This window comes from Salarias fasciatus (assembly GCF_902148845.1).
Source record: "Salarias fasciatus chromosome 23 unlocalized genomic scaffold, fSalaFa1.1 super_scaffold_20, whole genome shotgun sequence".
Taxonomy (NCBI): Eukaryota; Metazoa; Chordata; class Actinopteri; order Blenniiformes; family Blenniidae; genus Salarias; species Salarias fasciatus.
In genome coordinates, this window is record NW_021941230.1 from 7710048 (window position 1) to 7736214 (window position 26167).

General features: G+C 44.3%; 2 protein-coding genes across 2 annotated transcripts in view; both read right to left on the reverse strand.

The window, feature by feature from the left end:
* Positions 1-508: 508 nt before the first annotated feature.
* On the reverse strand, positions 509-6022 carry LOC115383623 (polyadenylate-binding protein 1-like). The gene is made up of 10 exons (XM_030085755.1): positions 6007-6022; positions 2531-2701; positions 2190-2383; positions 1980-2098; positions 1733-1872; positions 1551-1645; positions 1316-1453; positions 1060-1155; positions 711-849; positions 509-519 (listed from the first exon to the last, which is right to left on the reverse strand). Exons 2-10 carry the CDS (start codon positions 2649-2651, stop codon positions 509-511), a joined length of 1053 nt encoding a protein of 350 aa, XP_029941615.1. The 5' UTR covers positions 2652-2701; positions 6007-6022.
* A 6309-nt stretch (positions 6023-12331) lies between these two features.
* Positions 12332-26167, reverse strand: part of LOC115383838 (complement C3-like) — a 37031-nt gene continuing 23195 nt past the window's right edge. Inside the window, exons 29-43 of the mRNA XM_030086029.1 lie at positions 16026-16176; positions 15590-15675; positions 15278-15355; positions 15024-15179; positions 14855-14917; positions 14683-14764; positions 14549-14597; positions 14352-14442; positions 13825-13914; positions 13636-13738; positions 13467-13559; positions 13255-13347; positions 13068-13151; positions 12572-12716; positions 12332-12473 (exon numbers count right to left, since the gene is read on the reverse strand). Coding sequence (XP_029941889.1) covers positions 12332-12473; positions 12572-12716; positions 13068-13151; positions 13255-13347; positions 13467-13559; positions 13636-13738; positions 13825-13914; positions 14352-14442; positions 14549-14597; positions 14683-14764; positions 14855-14917; positions 15024-15179; positions 15278-15355; positions 15590-15675; positions 16026-16176 — 1506 coding nt within the window. The remainder of the gene's footprint in view (positions 12474-12571; positions 12717-13067; positions 13152-13254; positions 13348-13466; positions 13560-13635; positions 13739-13824; positions 13915-14351; positions 14443-14548; positions 14598-14682; positions 14765-14854; positions 14918-15023; positions 15180-15277; positions 15356-15589; positions 15676-16025; positions 16177-26167) is intronic.

Below are 26167 nucleotides of genomic sequence, written 5' to 3' on the forward strand. Positions count from 1 at the left end.
GACTTTCCCGGGGAGGCTGAGGAGTGTGATCCCTCTATAGTTGGAGCACACCCTCCGGTCCCCCTGGACTGCCAATCCAGAGACACCGTGGATTGGGTGGCAGCCGACGGCAGGGTGCCCGGCGACCCGATCCTCAGACACAGAGATGCAATGATGATATCACTTTTTTCTGAGGTTTTCCTTCTTCAATGCTTAATTTCTCTTTTCTTTCCTTCCATCCTTCCCTCTGTGTTTGGAAAGTTGATATCAATTGTTTTTTTTCCTGAGTTTTTGTTTCTTCAATGCTTCATTTTACGCCCCCCCCCCCCCACACAATTCTTTCCTTTAGTTATCTTTTTATAAATCTATTCCACCTTTTCACACATAGGGTCTATACTGGGGGTGCATGTGAAGATTTTGCTGGGACCACACATAGGGCTCATAACGGGGCAGTATGTTGGCCCCCCACTGAGGGTTTGAGGGGGTCCCCTCCTGGGGGAGCATGTGGGGCCCGTGATGGAAGAGTGCGTTAGGCTCCCACTGAGGGCACACGTAGGACTGAGATTGTGGAAGCAGGCAGGTCCCACACTGGGGGCATCTGAGGAGAAGCTGCTGCTGTTGGAGTGGGAGAGGCTGCTGCTGGGGGTGTACCTGTGTCTCTCGCTGGGGTTGCATGTAGGCCTCATGTCGGGGTTGGACAAAGGGTTCGCGCTGAGGACGCGCGTCAGGACGAGACCGGGCCAGCACCACGTAGAGCGCCTGGGTGCCCAAGACGTGGCCGTTCATCCCAGTCATGGCCCGGCTGGCCTCCTCAGGGGACGAAAAGCAGACAAACCCAAATCCTTTGCAGCGTTCCCCCTCCGTCATCACCTGCGGAAGAGACACAAATTAAACTCAATCAGTTCAGGTATGAAAACATTCAATTAAACATGCTCTTTCTCAGAGTTCCTACTTATATCTTTAACTATACCAATGCCTGTCACCTCAATTTACACAAGACTCATTGTGATATGACAGGAATTACCATAAGGAGTAAGAAATCCATTCAAATTTGTAATTCACTGCTAGTTGACTGCTCACCTTGACACTTGTGATGGTTCCAAAGGGACTGAAAGCTCGGTGCAGACGCTCCTCATCCATGTCGGAGTCCAGGTTGTGGACGTACAGATTGACCCCCTAGTTTATTCAAGGACAAAGGAGAAGTTAGTGCCACCCCGAATAACAGTCTTTAAACAGTACAGCCTGGGCTCAAAGGTCCTTTGCCACTTTCATTTTGAGCATGACGGATCTGCTCCTCAAAAAGTGACTGGACGCTGGAGTTAAGTGACCTACTGACCTGATACCTGGATCCGCGATCCAAACTCTCAGGCTCAAACCTGCGCGTGAGCTCCGTCTGCCGCTCTGCCTTTCTCTGGGCACGAGACACGTACAACCGCCGGCCGTTCAACACTTTACCGTTCAAGTCGTCCACCGCCTGAGAGGAAATAAACATGGGTATCGTGATTTGAAGCAAGCAGAAATGCAGAGAATATGTGATCTACCCATCAGTCTTCCTCAGAAGTGGTTCTTACCTTCTTGGCGTTCTCGTGGCTCTCAAAGCGGGCGAATCCAAATCCTTTCGAATTTCCATTGTCGTCTGTCATCACACGAACGCTGGATGTGGGTCCTGTCCAAAAAAAAAAAGCAGCTGGTCAACATCGGTTCACATCCTCAGCTGTGAATGCTGAGTGGAAATTAAATCTGACTCTCTTACCGTATTTGCTGAACAGCTCCGTCAGCCTGTTGTCGTCCATGTCCTCTCCGAAGTTCTTTATATAAACGTTGGTGAACTCCTCTGCACTTGTGGCGAGCTCCGCCTCCCTGTCTTTAAACGATCGGAACGGCTCAATAGTTCTGTTGAAGAAAACATCATGAAACATTAAGTCAAATGTGTCAAAACCTGACTTCGGAACTTGTAGTAAGCAGGTTCGAAAAGTTTAAAGAACGGAAATCACACTTACACGATCTGGTCATTGAGCAGCATGCCGTTCAGCCTCTGAGTGGCGCGCTCAGCCGCCTCCACGGTCTCAAAGTGCACGTAGCCGTACCCCTTTGAGACGTTGTTGTCGTCACAAACCACCTGGAAAGAGGAAGAGTTATGAGTCAAACACATTCACAAGCATCATGAATTTTCCTAAAAAGTTTTAACACTGTTATGACCCCATACTCACTTTACAGGACAGCACAGTCCCGAAGGCTGAAAACGTGTCCAGCAAGGACAGGCTGTCGATGGATTTGTCCAGGTTCTTAATCAGGATGTTCCCCGCTGCGTTGGTTCTCTGGGAGGGGTCTCGTCGACACCACATGATCCGCACAGGCCGGCCGTTGACGACAGTGAAGGCCAGGTCGTCCAGCGCTCGCTCAGCTACACAAAGACCACAAGAAAAGAAAAAAAACATAAGCGTATTCACAGGTTCGCCCCTCAAAATGCAGCATCAGACATGAATTGAAGAACATTAAGATCGACTGGAGGCACAGCGCCTCCTTTAGAGGTTGTTTAGACAAAACTCACCATCTTCACGTTTCGTGTAGTTGACGAAGCCATAGCCGAGAGAGCGGCGGGTGATCCGGTGTCTGCAAACCCTGACAGAGATGACCTGCCCAACCTGGCTGAACTTCTCATAAAGCATCATCTCTGTGGTGGTGGGAAGCAGGTCTCCCACATACAGAGAAGCTGATGGGTTGATGGGCGCAAACTGGTCCAGAATTGGCTTTGTCTTCCTGTAACCTGACATCTGTAAATGCAATGTTCAGAAGGTCATTATTTTCATAAATGTCCAGTAACACATCAATGACAAATACTATTTCCAGTTTTAGTGGAAACTCTCACTTAAAAAACACGTGTTCTTACATTTGTCGGTGAACAATGCTCTTGAGGTTTCCTCGTCTGGTCAAACATACTCAAATATCCTCTGTCAAAATGAAATCTGAAGCTGAATCTAGCAGAATCAAGCTAACTCAGTGATGGATAACTTGGTGGGTGGGTGATTCTTCTCCAAAGCGCAAAGCTACGACTGATCCGGGACGTCTGAATAGTTCAGAGTGGTGAACTGCAGGCTGAAGACTGCATGGCTGTCAACTGCTGGTGATGACATCACAGGTTTGATTCAAAGTTGCCAGGCAACTCAGGCGACGATGTCATCAAATTCCCCCGGGGTAACTTGGACACACTGTTACTATGGAAACCAGGTTAGACATTACATGCAGTATTAATGCAGTACAGTTTTCTGGTCCCCACGGCCACATTTCTGGCTCAATCTGAACATATTATACATCAAAGCGTAGCTAGAGTCCTTGTGATACTGGCAATGCTTTTATTTTTTCTGTATCTCAAATGTTTCTCTCGCCAGATGCGTTTGTTTGAGGAGACGGCAGAATTTCCTCGCATCCGCTCCAATGCATTCTGGAAAGAGATTTTCTAGCTGAAAACCAAAAGTTTACGCATTTTTACAAACTCATTCCTGCAACATGGATGATCCTACAGAAATAAAAATGTCAGTTTAATCCTATGAAATGCTTCTGACGGTTTTCACTTCAGGTTCACCAGCGGTTTTCACTTCAGGTTCAGTCGTTGGTGGGCTTACTCAAGACACTAGGCCCCGCGGGAGAGGTTGAGCTCAACTCCGGCTCCCGTGTAGCTCGCCTCCTGACCAAGCTCCCAGCAGACCAGAGAGCTGACTTCCGCCGCCATCAGTTCAAGCAGCCTGGAACCGTTCACACCCTTCACGACCTTTCCGAGTGGCTCAGCTGCGAGTCCTGGTGCCTGAGCTTCGACAGCCAAGTCAGTACAGCAACCAGCAGGGAGAGACAGTTTCCCAGGCCGGACCTTCGCACCAAGCCTCCAGTGGCAGTCCTGCACAGCCTTAACGAACCTTCCGGGGCTGTGTATGCACCAAAACCTGGGGAGAAGAAACATGTGAGGAAGGCTTATTGTCCCTACTGTCAGAGTGAAGACCATTACCTGAGTCAGTGCGGTGAGGTTGCCAAACTCACCCAAGAGCAGCTCAAGCAGTGGATCACAGTCAACAAGCGGTGCTGGCGCTGCGCGCGCAACCATCAAGCAGCTCGGTGCACCTTGAAGAAGCCTCGTCACATCTGCCAAGGGAAACACCTCCTTGCCCTCCATGAGATAAATTTCAGGCCTGAGAGGAATAATAGAGAGGCTGCACCTAAAGAAGAGAGTTGCCTTACTAACTCCGCCTCCGGCTCCCTCCTCCTCAACAGGCCTGAAACCAGTAATCGGGTCATGCTAAAGGTGGTTCCAGTACTTCTCCATCACAAGGGAAGAACCATTAGCACCTTCGCCCTGCTGGATGATGGTTCGGAGAGGTCCATGCTGTTACCAGCCGCAGCCAAATCCCTGGGCATAAAGGGCACTCCAGAGAACCTCCCCCTACGGACAGTCCAGCAGGACATCCAGGTGCTACATGGACAAAGGATATCCTTCCGGGTTTCCCCAGCTACTAACCCCAAGATCAGCTACAAGGTCGACGGAGCCTTCATAGCCGGTCGCCTCAGCCTAGCCCAGCATACTTACCCTATCGAGCAACTGCAGAAAAAGCACAGACACCTCCGTGGTCTTCCTATATCGGCCCTGAAGGATGTCAGGCCATCGCTGCTCCTTGGCTCCGATCAATCACACCTTATAACACCTATAGGACCGGTCCGACTTGGATCACCTGGCGGACCGGCAGCAGTCCACACTCGGTTGGGGTGGACCCTCCAAGGTCCAATCGGTTCCATGGGGCGGCCAGCTAACTCTGTGCAGTGTCTTTCCACCTCTGTTCCCCCACAGATGGACGGACTGAACCGCCATGTCAAGAGGCTTGGCCAGATGGACGCTGTCCCTGGTCGACCTGAAAGAGAGGTGACCCGGTCCAAACAGAACAAACAGACGGTCGCCCGGCTGGATGTCAAGACAACCTGTGTTGAGGTCAACAGGGTGAGAAAGTATACCACGCCCCCATTGCAGGCACCGAAGAAGTCCGTCATGGCCTGTCTGCGGAGAACGGAGCTGCGGTTCCTGACAGACCCTGGGCGGGCGACAACCTACCAAGCCGGTGAGCAGAAGCTGACTGGAAGCTGTACTGGGCGCCACGTGGTTTCAGCCCCTAATCCTGCAGACATAGCCAGTATGGATCCGGTGACACCCGACAGCTTCCTCATGGGGCGGCCTGATGGCTCGCTCCCCCCGGTGGTGCACCCCAAGACGGAGCAACTCAGCCGTCGCCACTGGCGACGCTCCCAAGTCCTGGCGGACCAATCCTGGTCCTCTGGGTTTACAGGACGACACCGTCATTATGTGGATGGAGCCCCACTACCTCCAGCCCATGGCCGACTGGACTGGGCTGGAGTCTGCAGAGCAACGACGGTCACTTCAGACCTGCGGACATTGACATCAACGGACACCTCTTCACACAGCCCGTAGGCCGACTGGCGAGGTTGCCAGTCCTCCAATCGGTAGAAGACCTTCCTTCAACGTCTGGACTCTGTAAGGCTGATTGAGCCTCTTATGGCATGCAAATGTTCTATGCACATTTGGGGGCGGCTGTATAAAAGGCTGGGTTTAGGGAGTGTCCGGGTTGGTTCCTGGCGGCCGGAAATGACGACGGGTCGTCAGCTGTGGCGTGTTAATGTCCCGAGGAGCGAGTGGATTAGCAGATCCCCCTCTTTGAGTTACCTAAATCCTTTGCCTACGAGTCTGTGGTACCTCCACCTCACAGACGTGTGCGTTTGTCCCGATCAGCTGTGATCCCTGTTCCTTCTGCGCCGCGCTGGTCTCCCTCGTTACAGCAAGCATTTCGGCTGCGACCAAGTCGTGCCTGTGTGTCATCCGGTAGTTTAATCCGTTTTTATTCCCTTAATTGATAAATCGAGTGTCGGAGTTCTCGCCGATGGAAGCGCTTGGTTTGTTCACCCACACTGCGAGTGGCGGGTGGAGTTAGTCTAGCTTCCGTGTTGTGGGAGCGTTTGTCCCTACACCCGCACAATCCGGGCGGGTGGCGTTTATTTGCCCCTATGTTTGTTGTTCTTCATTCAATTATGTATTTTTTTGTGTTGGTGTATATCACATGATTGATGTGAATGATTTATGTTAATGCATGAGAAATAGAGACTGAAGCTGATTTCTTTATTATTGTTATTTCCAGAAACTGATTTGTGATCATGGGCATCAACTAATAAATACACTCCTGAAGAGCCAAACCTCCTCATCCTCCTGTGTTCTGACCGACACCCATCTTGGTTGCTGAATCAACCTAAAGAACTGCGCCTCACGCCTTTCCTCATTTACACTCACAGTAAATAATAATCTTTTTCATTTTCACCTCTCGGTTATCGACGCACGACATTTCTTCAACGATACAAACTGGATGAAAAATAATGGATGTGTCACACTTCCTGCAGGCAGGTGGGGGCGTTTCTGCAAACGCACTGATGAGAGACGAGGCAGACCTTGTCATCGATCCGAGCAGAGATGGGGCGCCAGTCTTTGGAGGATCCATCCGTCCGGCCACCCGGTTCATATCCAGGACTAACCTATCGCTGTTGATTGGAAAATCGGTTCTCTTTCAGTCTGTGTGGTTTTTGAAGAAGTCTTGATGCAAAAGTCGTCCGTCTGTGATAAAATTGAGATTTTCTTGAATCCAGCTTGATTAAAACTGACAGAAAATATCGGGGACACGCCTTTTCTCTGTCGCGAAAACGGACATACATCATCAAATTATCCCTACATATGTCACATCATCTTTTTCGGAAGGACCTTGCGACGCTCCACATGTGCTCGGTTTGTTGATGGGAGACAAAGTTTAGCCACACTCGCCACTTGCTCGGGGCGATTTTGACGCAGAGAACGTTTATGACAGTGAGCTTTCACAGGGGACCAGTAGGGGGAGCGCGAGAGCAAAAGTTGCATGGTTTTGCTTTCAAAATAATTGTAATAAACAGGTATACAAGGTGATGAGAATGTGTGTTTACCCGACTGTTAGATGAGGTTGTTGTGCTGTGAGGAAGAGGATCCTGGCTCCAGGGTGGGAGTGGGCAGCCTTCATCTCTCCTCCTCAGTTCAGGGTGGTCCTGGCATCATGCAGGCCCTTCAGGAACGCCAAATAAAAAAAACACAAGCAGCCCATCAGCAGATGACATGCTGCAGTCTCATCTAGTTCAAGAAATATGTTGCCAATAAAAGGAACATTACTGTACTGACATGTTTTCATGTTCATAGTTCTTGAAACCAGCAGGCTTACCAGATCAGTGTGAGCTGTGAGCTTGCTTCTGACTGGAGAGGAGCTCCACGTCAGGTTCCATTCCAGTTTCAGAAAGTCTCAGAGACTGACGCAGGTGTCGATCTGACTGATGACACATCCTGGGTTTGAAGGGTTGTTCGAAACAGAACATTCTCCTGCTTCTCAAAGCTGCATCCAAGCCATCAATGGGGTCTGGGCCTAACAGAACTGCAGCTGAAGAGAGGAGACAGAATGACAATGGAAGAGATTACTTTTTTTTTAAGTCACGAGTGAATTAAGCAATCACATTTGCACATACAGCAATTAAATTACTGCTACCTTCCTGAATGCAGGCTGTGTTACTCAACCATGCATTTCTTTCATGAACATTATCGCATGACAATTCGGTATTGGTGGTGGACAACCATAGACTTATATGAAATAGACATACTAGCCGCATTTCAGCTGTGCAGCTGGAGCCGGTGTAAACAATAGACATATGTACTGATGAACAGACAGGGCAGGATCATTTAGATGTTTAAAAATACCGACAACATTTTGATTTGATTCAGTGAAAGGTTGGAATATGCAGAGCACACCAAAGAACATTTTCATCCACAGCGAAAAATTCCACGTGAGCAAAGGAAACTCAGTGAGGAGCCCATGGATGAAACCACTGACACGCCTGCTGTGGAGACCACACCCCCACTAGGAGAACCTCCGAGGATGCAATGTGCATAAAGTTGAAAAATTGAAACTAATAAGTTTCAACACTTTATATTTTCAGGCAAGTCTTAGGTTGAATGTAATCCTCTTGTCTGCAGCTACAAACACTCAATATTAAACCTATCAAATATTTAATACTTGCGTCTTCGTTCTGTTCTTTCTTTCAAGACAACATTGATTGTAACATTTTTGTTAAGTTTAAATCAACAACTTTTGGCTGAGAATTTGTCAGACATTCATGATGCTCTCGTTTCAGTGTCTATCTGCATTTTTATTGAATTTCTTTCCAACATAACTTGGGTCCAGACGCAATTTGAACTATCCCCCCACAGTCATTTCTCTTCGTGTTTTCACTGAAGGAGACACGTCTCGCTCTGAAGAATCACTGTTACTCTCTTTTTCCACCACTGACTGTGTGAATGTGTCTCTTTTTTTTTAACGGCAATCCATGTCTTTGCACTAGCCTGCAGATAAAGGATGGCCAGACCCGCCACGGCCAAAGCGTGGCCCATGAACATTTCCATTTTCCTTGTACCTGCAGCTATTGGGCCTCTTCAGATGCCATTTCCATGGACACACTTATTTAAATTGCTTTCTTGAGAGTCAAGTCAGTTTCTGTCAGTTATTTCTTTTGAGCTGCTTCATTTTTCAGTCCACATACAAGCCTGTCCCTTTATGAATCGCTTCATGTACCCCCAAACCCACCATTGTTCTATACTTTCATCAAAGGGATCAATCGAGCCAATAACTCGAGCCATTCTGTGTCACAGCTGTTGATTGTGGCACTACTTGGTTGCGTATGATTCCCACAATTTACTCACAGTGTTCGTTGTTCCTGGTGTACCGTTGCCGGTGTTGCCGGTCCACTCCCCCTCTCCTCCTCCTCCTCCTCCTTTTTCTGGGAAGAATCCATCACCCGTGCCTCAGTCTGTGGTAGCATCCGCGTTAGCTGAAGGGTAACAGTCACAAAGTCCTTCACACTTGGCCAATAATGCCTTGGGTGTAAAGGGTCTTTATTGAAATCTGTGCTGTTGGACGAGTTACATATTGATCTATTTTAACTTGAGGTATGAGTAGCGAGTCACGAACCCTTTTTCATCTGTTGACTAACTTGTAACACCACTTCAAGTGTTTCCTCAGCTCACAGCAGCAGTGAAGCTAAACTTGTTTAAAACCTAATCTGAAAGTATTCAAAGAAAGTGGTTCATTGTGTTTAATTGTTCTGACAAAAATTAATGTTACTTATGATTGTCTCACTGTTTATCTTCTTTCTAAACCACAATACTCCACATTTGACCTTTTTAAAGCTTTTTTTCCAGCATTAAACAGTGGACTGTCTCTGAATTATATCACTGCATGCAAACCTATGATTGTTAACAATAAACTCATCGATTCGGATCATTTTAGTTCAACTAGTTTAGTTTGAAAATTATTTTTAACACGGACAGTGACTATCCATTTTATAAGCATGTCATTAATGAGACTCAAGTGGTTGAATATCACGACTTTGACCTTTTAAATACAGTGCTGAATACATACATTTTGTTCATACACACGTTGCTGATGTGCTTAAAATCTCACCCATGGCGTTGACGGCCTGAAACATCTGGTGATGCTGTGCTCCCGGTCGACGGTCAAGAAGTTCAGCTTCCAGTCATTCTGAGTGGTGAATAGCTGTAAGAGTGACAATTAAAGATTTTCATTTAATTGCGATCCATTAAATTTTCCCAATTCCCTGGTCAGAAGAAAGGATCTTGTTTGCGGTCTGGGGCACAATCATTTTCTGAGGGAACCAAACGATGGACAGCAGAGCACACACAAACACAATGTGATGACTAATTCAGCATGATGACCGATGTGAAGCATGGCTCGGGGTTTCGGTGTTGGGCGGGAGATTCCAGCCAGAGAATCCTTTCATCGGCATTAATGTCCTTATATGGGTACAATGACATGTGTGTGTATGTGTGTTTGGTTGAAAGAGAGAAAAATAGACATAATACAGCCTTATAAACAATAATCAATAAACAGTTATAAACACAAAAAGTAACAATAAATAAAGTAATAAACTACCGTATTGACCTGAATATAGTACGACTCTGATTATGAGATGACCCCTATTTTTCAAATATCATTTTGTGAAAATAAAAATATGTTGACAACAATAAGGTTACTCATAAAATAACTTTTTTTTGTACAATTATTCTAAACTCAAAAACTCACAACAGAGATAACATTTCACGTGATTTAAGATAAAATATATATTATTGTAGTATTAAATAAAAAATAGTTTCTCTTTCTCAAAATAAGCAACAATTAAGTACCTCAAAGGTTGAATAACTGCAATAATGATGTAAATAACTTTATAACCATCAAATCCAAGTTCAATTCAACTTCATGAATATTAATAATTTTGGCCTCTGTGAATGTTGGATTCAGTTTATCATGTAGGTAACAGTTCTTCAGAAAGACAGCATGAGATTTCAGCAGGTCTGAGTGTTTATGACTTTCTCCTGAAGGCACTGTGAAACTGAAACAAGATAGTATTTAAAATCAAAGCCGCTAGCTCAATGCTAACTATTAATGGAAACGCCATTATCATGCTAACGGAATTGGCATCTGCGTTGAAAATTCAAAAAGAACGGACAAACTCACAAGAATCAATTTCACCTCTATCCTGAACATCAACTAAGTATATTCGAGTACTTACAGGCAGATATTTTCGATGCAGTGTTTGAAATGAACCTTAGATAAACAAAAACCAGCCACGCTGCTCAGCCTTCTTCTCACACTGCTGTAGGCTTACACTCTGTCCAGCTCACTAGCTCCCCCTAACGGGGCGGCTGAGCCACTGCATGCAAGCAGAGGCAGTTCAGGTCACCGGTACTTTGGCTCGTCCTCCATTATAGCACGACCCCATTTTAGTATAAACCCGCCAACAATCGGCTCTTTTTGGCAGTGGCAAAGGATTTAAATGGCATTTCGATCCGGGACGATTGACCCTGCAAGTGACCCGGGTTTCAATCAGCTCGCTTCAGTGGGAAAGGCAGACCTGGGTCGACGCGGTAATTTACGTGATGACGTCGACATAGCGTGCCTTCGTTAGCACGTTTGTTGTTTTTGGACACAGCGTGAGATATCCTTCGTCAAGATGGACCCAGCATTGGCAAGATAGCGAGATCAGAGAGCTTCTCTTGATCTGAGGGGAAGAGGAGATTCGTCAACGGGACTGTGCGCTTCTCCATTGTTTACATCGCTGTGCACTGTCGCGCTGATGATGATGTCATCAATGTGGGACATCATATAAAGCTTTGTCGATATATGAATTTTAGTTAAGATTTACACAGTTAAAAAAAATGTGTACACTAGCAAAAATGTAACTGGGGATATTCGTTTTAATAATTCTTCCTAAGAATATTGCAATTTTGAATTTATTGTAGAGTTCCAACAACGGAGCAACAGATAGACGTGTTCTTTGAATAAATGTTCAAACGGCCCTACTGGTGGCGATGTTTCCACAACTCCCCTCCTGGAATGTTGTCTGAACTTCCCCGAACACTCCAAGAACTCGCCTTAGCCCCGCCCTTCTTCCTCCGGTCTGCTCCTTTAGAAAGGCGCGCGCCCACCGCTGTTTCACCTGTCTGACCTCAGACGGCGCAGTCCATTGTTCGGACCCTGTAGGGATGTGCTGTTTATGTATGTGGCTCTATACATACCTTTGGGGAACTATTAAAAGGTTATACAAAAAAAAGGCGTTGTATATATTTATGAACTGTTGTTATTTATTTTATCTACATCTAGTTATGTCCTTCGTGAATGTAATATTCTTAGTTTCAAACACCCCTCGGGTTTTGGTTTAGCCCAGCCAGTAACGATGGCCCAATTAAGGCACAGGTGCTGATCCTGTGCATTTTGGGGGGGATATTTCGTATTTTATATAAATTAATCTATAAGACAGCCACATCCTTAGTTGAGGTGACTTTTCAGTCCTTCACAAATACAAATATAACAATATAATTATTTTTTAAATCTAAAATAAAGGAACATTTCATCAAGATTCACAAAATAATGGAAAAATATTGAAAAGAAAAATATTAAATGAGGATATAAACAAATGTTCTTGAAAAGGGGAAGAGAATTACAAAAACACCAAGAATTTTTTGGAAGTTGACACAAGGTCGGATTGGACCTCCAGAACCTCAATGAGGGCCGGCCGGTCAAATTATGAAGTTTACAAGGACTGGCAAAGAGAATTGAAATGAAAAACACCAAATTTTAAGGACAACATACTTTATTCTCCCATGCAATGTTGCATAGAAAACACATTAGATGGATGAAAAATAAAGGTTACAGTTCCTTGGACTTCGTCATTGCAGACATGAAAAGACTTGAAACTGATCCACCATGTGTTCCAAGCCCGAACAGGACGGTCGGTGTTCATCTGTCTGACACTCTTCTGTTGTGGGCCAGTACTCAACCCAGGTCTTCTCATCAAGCATGTACCAAAACCTGAAGAGAGGAAAACAACGAGCCAGATACACAGGAGCTCATGATGAACTGATGTGAGAATAGATTATATATATGGCAGAAAATCTGACTGCACGTACGCCTGTTCTTGGTCATCTCTGCGGATGTCTTGGGACGAGCCCATGATGAGATACGTTTTACCCTTTTGAAGACCTACAGCCCCTCTGCAGTGCTGATGGCTGAGGAACGAGCGCAGTTTACCCATAGGACCAACATCAGTGTTTCCTGCCATGATGACAGCACAGACCACTTCTTTTAATTCCATTTTAGAGACACGTAATGCCTTCCTGTTGGCACTACAGTCAATCATTTGAGGAACTGCAGTTATGTCACCATAAGTCAACTGCTTTTAGCTTGACTAACTTAACAAAGGCTTGTGTGATGAGCTGCAAGCAGCAACCAGTAAATAGATGTCCGGATGAACGAGTTCATGTCTCATACTAACAGGAGCTTTATTAAGATCCTCTCTCTTACACATGTAAAAGAGATCTGTGGAGAAAACTGGAGGTATAAAGATTGTTTGGCCTTTAACAGGCTAAAAATGAAAATAAAAAGATATTTTAAAAAAAAACTCACCTTCTTTGATGACGTCCAGTATCCTCACAGTGTAAGTGTCTGTGGACAGATCAGCTACTGTCTCCTCCAGTTGTACTTTGTATGCTGTGTAAAAAGTGAGAGACTGATTTGTTGTGATATGTCCTTTCCCACATAGAGAGACACTTTCATAATTGGAGAGAAACTTTTTTTTTGTTTGTTTTTTTACCAAACTCTGTTTTGTTGGTCAGTGTAGCCTCACAAATCTTAGTGCTTCGCTCATCATTGCTGATTTTGCCCTTCTTCTGCAGACTGCAGCTCCCTGGAAGCAAAAACATGAAGACGACGTGTGAATGTTCCGGTCTTCTGAGGTCAAAAAAGACAACCAGACAATGTTTTACTTTTCAGCTCACATCATCCAAATGGGTGAATCTCATTCACCTTCGGCGATGCATGTGCATTCACCACCTCTGCAGAACCACAGAGGCTGTCCGGCTCTCCTGTCTGGATGGTACAACTTCACGCATTTTCTTTCTGCTTCAAGAAAGAAAGCTCATAAGGGATAGCTTTGCGCTACTGAACCATGGCGACTCGTGACCCGGAGACTCACCGTTGTAGTATTCATAGACAGACACAGCCGCCGGCTGTAAGACGCCCACTCTGAGTGTCTGTCTGACCCTAAAACTGATTTCCTCCGGTTGTATGTGAGAAACCTGTGGAGCGACGGGGGAACCTGATGTGATTAAAGCAACACCGTGGTGAGGAGGGGAGATGAGGACGGTAACAAAGATGGCCGCACCTTGTCAAGATAGATGATGAGCGAGCCTCTTTCTGACAGCACGGTGTTCATCTCATATTTTGCAATGGTGCGGGCTCGTCCCTGAGACAACTGTGTGCAAAAACACACATTTCTGCAGTTTTTATCTTGCGTCTATAAGATTACATGTCCTACATCCAATAGTGCTCACAAACCTAGATAAATTATGATTGCTCTAAATGTAAGCTGCAGGAGTGAATCCAAGTAGTGTTAAAGCAGTGTGATGCAGCCCTGCAGAGGACCTCTTTGGGGACGTGATCACAAATGGGGTCCAAGTGTTGGTCTGAGATTATAAAAACCTAACAAGTACAATCTGGAATTTGATTTGAGAAAATGACTGAGAGAGTGGAGGTCTGCAGTGTTTAGCTTCTCTGTAAATTTTGACAATTTCACAGGCAATCTGGGGGGGAGCAGATACTGACAGATATCCCAACAGTGTTGCACAGTGTAGCATTCAATACGCCGACTTTCACACTTTACTCAATGTGGATGATTTTTAAATTTCTCACCAGGTTCAAGTCGTCTGTATCCACAGTGAAGCCAGGCAATAATCCAATGTCCAAGATTGTCAAAGTGGAATCGCGCTCTCTGTCATTGTACCTGTATAAAATGAAAAATAAGAGAGGAACTAAAAAAAGACACAAACATGCTCACTTATCAAAAGACTGATTTCAAACAAGCAGGACAAGAGGTGAGCTTCACTTACAAGACTTCTATTCTCAGTCGGAACACCTTCTCCTCAACATCCATTTTCTCTGAGAAAGGAAAGCATCAGATTACCAAAAACATCATAAACACAGGCAGGTTGACATACAGCAGAAACGGAAAGCAGCAGGTGACCTGGGATGAGCTCCACTGACATGTTGAACCTCTGACAGTCACTCTGTTTTTCTTGAGGCAGAGCATAGTACACGGACACCATCTGAAGCGTAGATGGAAGAATAATGTAAATATTAACAACGTTCACAAAAGCTTGAAATTATATTGAGGAAACACAAAGCTGATGTCTCACTGTTACTGTTGCTTCTCCTGATCCTGTGGCTCTCACTGTCATGTTGTGGTTTATACCATTACTCTGTTGAGAATTTTAGATGCACGCACACGCACACACACACACACACACACAAAGAAAGGTTAGAAGACATCACAGGTGTGTTTTCTGTGGAGGAGTGTGGTTCCACCTTCAGTGTTCTTGTGAGGTGGTGGTTTCTTCTGTTCACGTTGAACTTGTAAGGCTTCGGCCTGCCCGGCATCAAAATGTCCACGTTCAGGTCGTACTCTGGTTTTTCAGCATTGATCCAGTACTCTGATAGAGCCTGGTACACCATGAGTGTCGCCTGGTGAGAAAACAAGGAGGAAGAAAATGTGAGGCGAAGGCGATGAGTAAACAAAGAAAGTCCACTGAGGACAAAGAGTAGAGGAAGTTTTGTTGTACCTGGGTTGATCCATAGCCTCCGCCCACAAGCTGCTGCTGGGTGAACCATCTCACTACAGGCCTGGCATCTTCAAAAGCCTTCATGAACAGAAGAGTAAAATTCAGGTTCCTCAGGTTTGGAACCACTGGTATAAAAAACAAATGAACGAGTGTAGCGTTCATTTTGAACTCCAGCTCTGCCTGGCTCTCTGGGTCTTTCTCCCGGTACTCTTCACCCTCGAGCGTGACAAAAACTCCAATATCCCCAAAAGCCATTCACCATCAAACTCTGAGCTCAGGCTCGCTGCCTTCTCAGCCTACAGGTTTGCTTACCCGGGTCTTGACCAGAGCCAGGAGAGCGTACGCTGTGGCCTCCAGTGTGTATTGATGCCCCTTAGGTACAGGCCAGTGAGACAACTCTGAAAGACAAAAACACTGTGAACACTGTGCTCGACATGAAAGACGCCTCATCCAGCAGACTGATACACACTGTTCATGTATCAGTTTTTAAAAATGTTTTACCAAATTTAGCTATGATTTTAGGTCTAAAGTGGTGCGCTGATGTTTCATGCTTTTGTATTTGATTATTTTTAATACATCTGCAGCATTTACTGTGTTAATCCATTCACGAAATGATATTCTTGAAGAATTACTATCCAACATGAAATCATCATTAAGAAATCACTGAGAACACATAGAATACTATGACAATGAAATGTTTGCAGGTTGTGTGTGAATGTCTGCTTGGTATATTCCACTGCGAACACACCTGGGGAAACAAATCTGTAGAGGACCTCCCGGTTGAGTTTGCCTTCGTTGGCCAGCGCGTAGGAAGTCATGGCGACGGCGTAAGGATTGGTGAGGCTGTCCACGCGCCTCTCCAGGTAACTCACTGCTTTGTCTATACTGCCTGACAGACCCTGGAAAGGTGGAGAAAGCAGGATACACACAAGGTATTAAACACAAGCGTAGGGAAACAGGCAACAGGGTTGCAGGTTTGACCTCGTTCTCTCGCTTTGTCCATCTGAGAAGCATAGCTGAGATTTATCATGAAATATTTGGGGTGGGGGATTTTATGTGTCTGTTTTCATCATAAAAAAAGAATCTACTACATTATATGTCAAACGAAAGATTTATGGCCCCCCAATAAACCCCTCCCCTCGCCATTTGTGGACCATTTGTCCACCATATGTCCACTGCGCATTTGTCCCCCCCCCCCCCCCCCAAACTTCCTTCCGTCGGAGGTCTTTTGAAGTTTTTACGACGGGTTAGGTGTTGACACATCTGAAGGGATGAGAAGGAGCCAGACAGACGGTTCGAGGGGGGTGAATTTAAATTGAGATGGCGGAGAAACGTGTCATGAAGAGGTTATATTACAAGCCGAGTCATCCTGGTAGTTTCGGCGGGGTAGAAAGAAAGAAAGTCAGGGTGGAAGATGTGAAAGACTTTTTATCATCTCAAGACTCCTATACTCTGCATAAACCGGCTAGGGTACATTTTCCAAGGAACAGAGTTTTTGTTACAAGACCTCTCAAACAGTTTCAGGCAGACCTTTGCGATAGGAAGACGGGCTCACCTTTGAGCGTGGTTGAAAGATTTAACCGAACGCTAAAGACTAGAATTTCACTGCTAAGAACACTAGACGGTGCGTGGAAGTCCTACCAGACTTAGTAAAAAGCTATAACAACACTCACCACAGCAGTATAAATATGCGCCCGGCTGATGTGACTAAGGGCCTTCGAGTGTTTCACAATTTGTACGGTACACCTACACCACGAGACAAGAGAAAAAAATAATAAAGACAGGATTTAAGGTCGGCGATGTTGTCAGAATATCCAAGTTGCGAGGGGTCTTCGATAAAAAAAAATACGAACTGAGTTTCACGGATGAAGTATTTACGGTGTCAGAATGCATTCTGCGTACTCCGCGTGTATAAGATTATGACGGCGAAGTGATCGAAGGTTCATTCTGTGAGCCGGAGCTGCAGAAAGGGAAAAAAAATAGAGTCATTAACATTTAACTCATTAACATTTCTCAATCATACAATTTTCAAGCAGTCTGTTAGATATTACATTTTACTACAAACAGATATGTCCGGGTGTCTGTAGCACTTTAGGTGGTTATATGACCTTTTTAAAGCTCTCCAGAGGTGAACCTAAAAATTATGATCTAAAAAAGAAACTCAGGTTTCATCTTAACATGTAAAGCAAATAATCAAAAGTGTTACTATTTGTGACCTGAAGATAACCAAATCTGCTCCTAACTTGAAATTTTAAGTTGCTGCTCTCAAAACTCTGAAACATGTCGTGTCCTTTGTGATAAGCATCGTGAAATTCTCTGATATTTCCCAGTTAACGTGATCACTGGAAAACCTTCACATCCACCCAAGTTCTACTATATAGATCTGAAAATACAACTCAAAAGGAGGTAAGGTTTTTAAAAAAGTGTATAAAATACAAGAAAAGGTATAAATGAATAGTAAAATCATTCAAAGACAGTCTCATTCTAAATATTCAAAATAAAGCCACACAAACTTAATCAGGAAGCGTAGACACGCGCTTGAATAAAAACAGAATAACTGGTTGATAATTTTCACAAACTCAAATTCAATTTTCTGTATAAGAGACAGTAATGATGATGTTGTCGATGTACGCCAAACAAAACCGAGTCAGCAGGTAATGTCAGCTTTGAAAGCTGCTGTCTCACAGCTGCAGCGTAGACGGTTGGACTGTCCGAAAAAAAAAACCAAACAACGTTAATCTTGTAAAGCGGTATTGTTGGTCACAGAAGGTGAAACTAAACAAATCCTATGTATTCCTGTGTACAGCAGAACACAAATACACAACTGTGTACCATTTCGCTCTGGCTGGTATTGATACTAAGATAGCATTAACATCTGGTACAACCGGAGTTAAAGGAATGACGCTGACATTTATTTATTTTTCCTGTGCAAATCTGTACTTCTTTGTTCCTGGTTTCAAAAATGGGGTTTATTGGTGTGGTGTTTGGAGACAGACATGACACTCCTCGTTTCAGCAATGTTTGAACCACTGGTCTGATCCCCATTTCTTTTTCCATTGATCAGGGCTACTGTTTTAACACAAACAGGATATTTCGCATAGTTAATTGTTGCTTGATAAGGCTCCACAGCCAGCAATCCTACATGATTTGCAGTTACAGATTGTCTTCCCCTTTCTAACAAATCCACAGAAACATTACAAAAGAACAAAATATGACAACCCCTTGTAAGAGCAGCATTTATATCAGAACGAAGAAAGAACGAAATAAAGTGCTTAGTTTAAGAAACAAATACAATCATCAGCTTTACATACCTTCTCCTGTAGCAATTTCTTTTCTGAACAGTCTCAACCAGCTGCACAAGAAACAGAATTTCAACTCAATATACATTTTCTCACTCTTTTTGCTACTCTGACAGACAGTAATCACTCCGTGCTGCAGTTTGCGCCGCTGTTTTAGGTGGTGAAAAAGATTTGTTGTGCGTCAACTCTTGCCTGTATCTTGTTTATAGCACTCCCTGCATATAACGTGACTCTGTTGCTCATCTGATACTTTAAAACTGAACCATCTCCGAATTACTGAGCCACTGTTGTTTTTTTTTTTTACTGAATGGGGTTTTTATTGGGGTGTTGTTTGGAGACACACAATGACTCCTCGTGTCAGCAGTGTTTGAACCACTGGTCTGACCCCATTTCTTTTTCCATTTGATCAGGGATACTGTTTTAACAAACAGGATATTCCGCATAGTTAATTGTTGCTTGATAAGGTTCCATACCCAGCAGTCCTACATGATCTGCGTGCTGCGTCCATAATTTAGATGGAACAGACGCTCAAACTGACGGAGGTTGCAACAACACATCCAGCTGAATGAACTTCTGCTTTCATTGTATTTTGCAGGATTTTAATGAACAAAAATGCAAAGTGTCCTCGTCATACGACCAAACAATAACATTTTAGTTGCTATCTTCATCATCTGGTTGTCTATGGAGAAACTGGTAACAAATGTCAAGCATTTTAGTCCCAGTGATCACTTGTAACTGCACTTTGAAGTTTTTACGATGGGTTAGGTGTTGAGGAGATGAGTAGGAGCAAGACAGACGGATAGAGGGGATGAATTTATATTGTACTGAGAAAAGCGTGCCATGAAGAAAGTTAGGGTGGAAGATGTGAAAGATTTTTTTTTATCATCTCAAGACACCTGTACTCTGCATAAACCGGCCAGGGTACATTTTCCAAGGAACAGAGTTTTTGTTACAAGACCTCTAAAACAGTTTCAGGCAGACCTTTGCGATAGGAAGACGGGCTCACCTTTCCTCCTCTCCTCTCTTTCATCCTCTGGTTGTCTATGAAGAAACTGGTAACATATGTCAAGCATTTTAGTCACTGACCCAGTGACCATCTGTAACTGCACAGATGAATGGTTCAATGTTTCCGTGCACATCTTTTAATAATAACATCAGTCCCTCTGGAGAGAGACAAACAGTATTTGTGGACTTTCTACTCTGTCTGAGAATGGTTTATCTACTGGTCTGCTTGACAGAACGCTAATGTTCTGATTCCCTCTATTGTGAACAGTCAAGTCACCACATCAACATTTAGCAAAACAGAGGCTGCTTTTTGCCAAACAGTGAAATACTGTCCTACCGTCTGATGTATGTTTGGAATGTTTTACTGTTACTCACTCTGGAGCACAAATTCTATATAATCTTAATTTTGATAGCATATCTTTTTCCTAAATCACAAACACATGTTGAAATTTCCAGCCATCTCTCTCGACCGGTAACAGTTTTGACAGCGGTTCTCTTGGTGGGACACCAGAAATGCTGACAGTTTGAACAGTGTCATTACTTCATGGACAGTATATCTCCTGTTGACGAATACAAGAGAGAAATGCACCTACATTTATGAGAAACTTTTTTGGTTTCCCTTTAATGTTTAAACAAGTCTTTGGTATTTTCTACCGCTGTATTTGAAACTTGTGCCTGAATAACCATCATCATTATTATTATTTGATCACCGTCAGCGTCCCAGTTCTGTCGGCCTCTTCATTGTGTAGAAGTTTTTCTCCACAGAAAGGAAACTGCTCTCTGTTCTGGTGTAATGTTTGTCTTTGGTACTTGTTGAGTTTTGGCCTTGATTCAACACTTGTGGCACTCTGGTGGGTCTAGCTACTTTAGCTTCATCTCTATTTTTTTCCTTTGCTCACAGTCTCTGATCATTGAGGTTTCTTCACCCTTGCCAGTGTTTGATCATTAGTATTATTATAATAACCCCGGCCCCTAAATTGTCGTTGATTTGGTCTCATCCTGTCTCGTCCTCATCCTCTGAAACCTGGTAGTGTTGATACAAACGGTCTATACTCTCCCAGAGTTGTGTATTGTACAGCATGAATGTTAGATTTTTTTTTTTTTGCAAACAATCCAGTTGCATCTAATTCTCTAGTCCTTTTTTTTAGTAATTCCACAGGACTCAATGAAAACACGTCAGGGGTTGCTAATTCTTTAAAGTATCAGCATCCTGTGTTCCCACTCCATTAATGATCATTGACACAAAGAAAGGTTCGGCTTTATGCGACACTTTTAATTTGACCATTTCTTTCCAACATTTAAGAAATCTTTCTGCATATTCAGACACCTGTTCATCAGTCCGTTTCATCTGCTAAAGTAAGAAGCTTTTCCATAACTTTGTCATGTATCGTTCACCATAAAGTCCACTCATTTGAGAACAGGAATTCCAGAGCAGTTTCTCAGCATGATCTATTTGCACAGGGGGGGTTACTGACTCCATCGTAAGAATAAAGATTGCTTCACTAAGGAGCAGGAAATGGTTGTAGTACAGGCCTGCAAGAATGCCCCGGAATACAACTGGCCCCCAAAAACAGCAAAACGGATCGATACTCAGATGCTTTAAAGAACATTCTGTGACAAGACACGGAACGAGGGAATCTAATCTAACTTATTTCTTTCATCCGTTTGTCAACTTCTCTGATTGACCTGACCATACTAAATACACATTGGGAAAAAACTCTGTGGAAAACCACAAAAGCGTCAATTGACGCAAACAAATGGCTTTAGCACCTCTGCATGGTGAGGCTGTAAGGCCTTATTTGTACTCACTTCCAGAATCAGCACCTGTAGCGAGCTTCAAACACTCACAGCCAGACCGAGCGTCTCTACAGACCTGATGTGCTTCTCACCTCCAGAGAATCATCGTCAGCATCCAAGTTCCTTCAACTTCCTTAAATCAGACACAAAATACGCGTCTCTCTGCTTTTCTTCACCTAGACAGGACGCCACACTGTCAAATGACTTCCTCAGATCAGAACACACACACACACTTACGGTTGGGTCGTAAACGGTTCGGCAGATGAAGGGGGGTAGAATGCTTTTTTCAACCACCGTTTTGTCAGTCATGTTTTTTCAGAAACACTGAAAGAAAACCAGATTTTTTTTGTTTTGTTGTTGTTTTGTTTTATTTAAAAAACACACACGCACAAAGCAATTTTTCTACCAAGCAGTAGGGAAGAAGGATTACTATTGCAACAACACATCATCAGTAGGGTAAAACTAACCTGTCTCATGACGGACATGAAACTGAAAAGGTACAAGAACACACAACTTAAAGTTTCTTTAAAATTAAGAACAGTATGCCCAGCTACAAAGAAATGATGACATGCAACACTAAAAATAAGATTAGATGGAAAAAACAATACTGAACACATCAGGACAGCTCCAGGCCTGCCTCAGTTCTCATTCCAGCATTCTTTCACAATTCCAAGCTCACCAATTTTCACAACATCCAGCCCGATCAGATTGTCGTACACATCTGCAAAAGTTTCCACAAACTTTTCTTTGGATCTCATCTCTCTCAGCAAAGTCTCTGCCACAGTTTTGACTCGCACATCGTCGATTTTAATGTTGCGCATGAATAACAAACATTGAATAGCAGGAATGAAACGGTCGGTACACAGTTTTTCCATCAGACGGCAAAAGTGAGTTTGATAGAAATATTTGTCCACCTGCTGTAAACAAGGATGCTGTTTCTCATTCGGATGTCTGATCTGACATCCGTAGCAAAGCTCTTCCCGGTACTTGTGAGTCACAATGTCCAGCAGATGGATGACCGCTGTTTTGACGGTTTTGATGATGGCCGAGGGCATCCACCCGTCCAGCTCATCCTCGGATTCCTCAACCTCTGGAGTGTCAGGAGGCGAAGATGCTGGTTCCGGCTCCATAAAATCCTCGGGGATTTGGGATTCATCCACTTGAAGGTCTCTGTCGTCAGCACTCACCTCCCTGCTTCGATCCTCATCATCTCCCAGGGACCCTGGATCCGGGTCACAGGTCTCGGGAATGGTGTACAGCGATCGAGAGGGACCCGGCTGAGAGTCAGGGTCCGGGGAAATGGGTGACATCAAATTCAACGATTCATCCGCAAACATGTTGATCGGGTACTCCACCAACGGAGTTCTGCTCCACAGCGGATCGATGAGGACGCGAGAGCTGGTTCTACGGATACTCCTGATGTTCTCCATATCTTCTTGATGTGGAATGATCGATCGCAGTCTTTATAATGTGTACGGGTGGCAGGAAGGTCCGTGGGGCGGGGTTAAGCAGAAAAACTGGTAGGATCGTGGACGTGGTGAACTAAAAGCTGGAGGATTGAATGGAGGCCGAAGGAAACAGGTTTTTTTTAACCGCTAGCAGATCTTTCCAGTAGCAGCAGCTGCGAAAAAGTGAGCCGATTTTATCGTCCGGTCCTCCAAACCTTTCCTTCCATGCGACCAGCGGGACATTTAGCAGTGTATGGAATACGCCGCAGCTGGTGTTAAAGGTCTCCAAAAAAAACTCCTCCGAGCCTTTTTTCCCTTCGTAGCAACAAATGCAGGCGCGAAAGCACATAGTGCCTGAAACACCCGCTCTGGACTGCCACGCAATGCTATAAAGCACTTTTTTTTTCCAAGAAGGAGACCCTGTTTGTGCATCACCCTCCAGGGACTCACGCTTCAGAGGTCGACCTGGTGTCAGCGTTGGATCGACGGGCCTCGCGCCACCTTCATCAGGGTTTGCCCGAAAATGTCGAACAATCATGTGATACAGTACACCCCAGTCGTTGGAGTTCAGCATCGCTATAGAAGGTACAGCTCCCTGCTTTTCACCCTCGCCTCGCTGATAGAGGCAAAGCTCCCCCGTCGTATATTTGAACACGAAGCCCCATGCACCGCGCCGTCCGTAAGGTTTCAGCGGCCATTCTTCCTTCAACGATTCCAATGGACGGAGCTGGGTCCGAAGCAGGTGCATCACATGCTTCTTGGGCGCATTCGGGATGATCGGCGTCTCTTCGTACACCATGATTGGTGTGTCCCGGATGATCGGTATGTGAATTCTTTCCTGAGCCATTTTTTTTTTCTTCCGAACTCTGTATTTTTTAATTGGACTGATCCAACACGGGCTTGATGTATTTAACGACTCGTATAAATAGAGCCCCTTCTATAGGGAGCCCCTTCTATAGGGAGGGCGAGAGGAGGGCCCACAGGACTTCAGCGTTTTTATTTTTTTCTCCTTTCCCCCACCTCCACTGAGTCAGCATGGGGGAGGGTGTGTGTGTGTGTGTGTGTGTGTTCTGACCTCATCTGCCGAACCGTTTACGACCCAACCGTAAGTGTGTGTGTGTGTTCTGATCTGAGGAAGTCATTTGACAGTGTGGCGTCCTGTCTAGGTGAAGAAAAGCAGAGAGACGCGTATTTTGTGTCTGATTTAAGGAAGTTGAAGGAACTTGGATGCTGACGATGATTCTCTGGAGGTGAGAAGCACATCAGGTCTGTAGAGACGCTCGGTCTGGCTGTGAGTGTTTGAAGCTCGCTACAGGTGCTGATTCTGGAAGTGAGTACAAATAAGGCCTTACAGCCTCACCATGCAGAGGTGCTAAAGCCATTTGTTTGCGTCAATTGACGCTTTTGTGGTTTTCCACAGAGTTTTTTCCCAATGTGTATTTAGTATGGTCAGGTCAATCAGAGAAGTTGACAAACGGATGAAAGAAATAAGTTAGATTAGATTCCCTCGTTCCGTGTCTTGTCACAGAATGTTCTTTAAAGCATCTGAGTATCGATCCGTTTTGCTGTTTTTGGGGGCCAGTTGTATTCCGGGGCATTCTTGCAGGCCTGTACTACAACCATTTCCTGCTCCTTAGTGAAGCAATCTTTATTCTTACGATGGAGTCAGTAACCCCCCCTGTGCAAATAGATCATGCTGAGAAACTGCTCTGGAATTCCTGTTCTCAAATGAGTGGACTTTATGGTGAACGATACATGACAAAGTTATGGAAAAGCTTCTTACTTTAGCAGATGAAACGGACTGATGAACAGGTGTCTGAATATGCAGAAAGATTTCTTAAATGTTGGAAAGAAATGGTCAAATTAAAAGTGTCGCATAAAGCCGAACCTTTCTTTGTGTCAATGATCATTAATGGAGTGGGAACACAGGATGCTGATACTTTAAAGAATTAGCAACCCCTGACGTGTTTTCATTGAGTCCTGTGGAATTACTAAAAAAAAGGACTAGAGAATTAGATGCAACTGGATTGTTTGCAAAAAAAAAAAAATCTAACATTCATGCTGTACAATACACAACTCTGGGAGAGTATAGACCGTTTGTATCAACACTACCAGGTTTCAGAGGATGAGGACGAGACAGGATGAGACCAAATCAACGACAATTTAGGGGCCGGGGTTATTATAATAATACTAATGATCAAACACTGGCAAGGGTGAAGAAACCTCAATGATCAGAGACTGTGAGCAAAGGAAAAAAAATAGAGATGAAGCTAAAGTAGCTAGACCCACCAGAGTGCCACAAGTGTTGAATCAAGGCCAAAACTCAACAAGTACCAAAGACAAACATTACACCAGAACAGAGAGCAGTTTCCTTTCTGTGGAGAAAAACTTCTACACAATGAAGAGGCCGACAGAACTGGGACGCTGACGGTGATCAAATAATAATAATGATGATGGTTATTCAGGCACAAGTTTCAAATACAGCGGTAGAAAATACCAAAGACTTGTTTAAACATTAAAGGGAAACCAAAAAAGTTTCTCATAAATGTAGGTGCATTTCTCTCTTGTATTCGTCAACAGGAGATATACTGTCCATGAAGTAATGACACTGTTCAAACTGTCAGCATTTCTGGTGTCCCACCAAGAGAACCGCTGTCAAAACTGTTACCGGTCGAGAGAGATGGCTGGAAATTTCAACATGTGTTTGTGATTTAGGAAAAAGATATGCTATCAAAATTAAGATTATATAGAATTTGTGCTCCAGAGTGAGTAACAGTAAAACATTCCAAACATACATCAGACGGTAGGACAGTATTTCACTGTTTGGCAAAAAGCAGCCTCTGTTTTGCTAAATGTTGATGTGGTGACTTGACTGTTCACAATAGAGGGAATCAGAACATTAGCGTTCTGTCAAGCAGACCAGTAGATAAACCATTCTCAGACAGAGTAGAAAGTCCACAAATACTGTTTGTCTCTCTCCAGAGGGACTGATGTTATTATTAAAAGATGTGCACGGAAACATTGAACCATTCATCTGTGCAGTTACAGATGGTCACTGGGTCAGTGACTAAAATGCTTGACATATGTTACCAGTTTCTTCATAGACAACCAGAGGATGAAAGAGAGGAGAGGAGGAAAGGTGAGCCCGTCTTCCTATCGCAAAGGTCTGCCTGAAACTGTTTTAGAGGTCTTGTAACAAAAACTCTGTTCCTTGGAAAATGTACCCTGGCCGGTTTATGCAGAGTACAGGTGTCTTGAGATGATAAAAAAAAATCTTTCACATCTTCCACCCTAACTTTCTTCATGGCACGCTTTTCTCAGTACAATATAAATTCATCCCC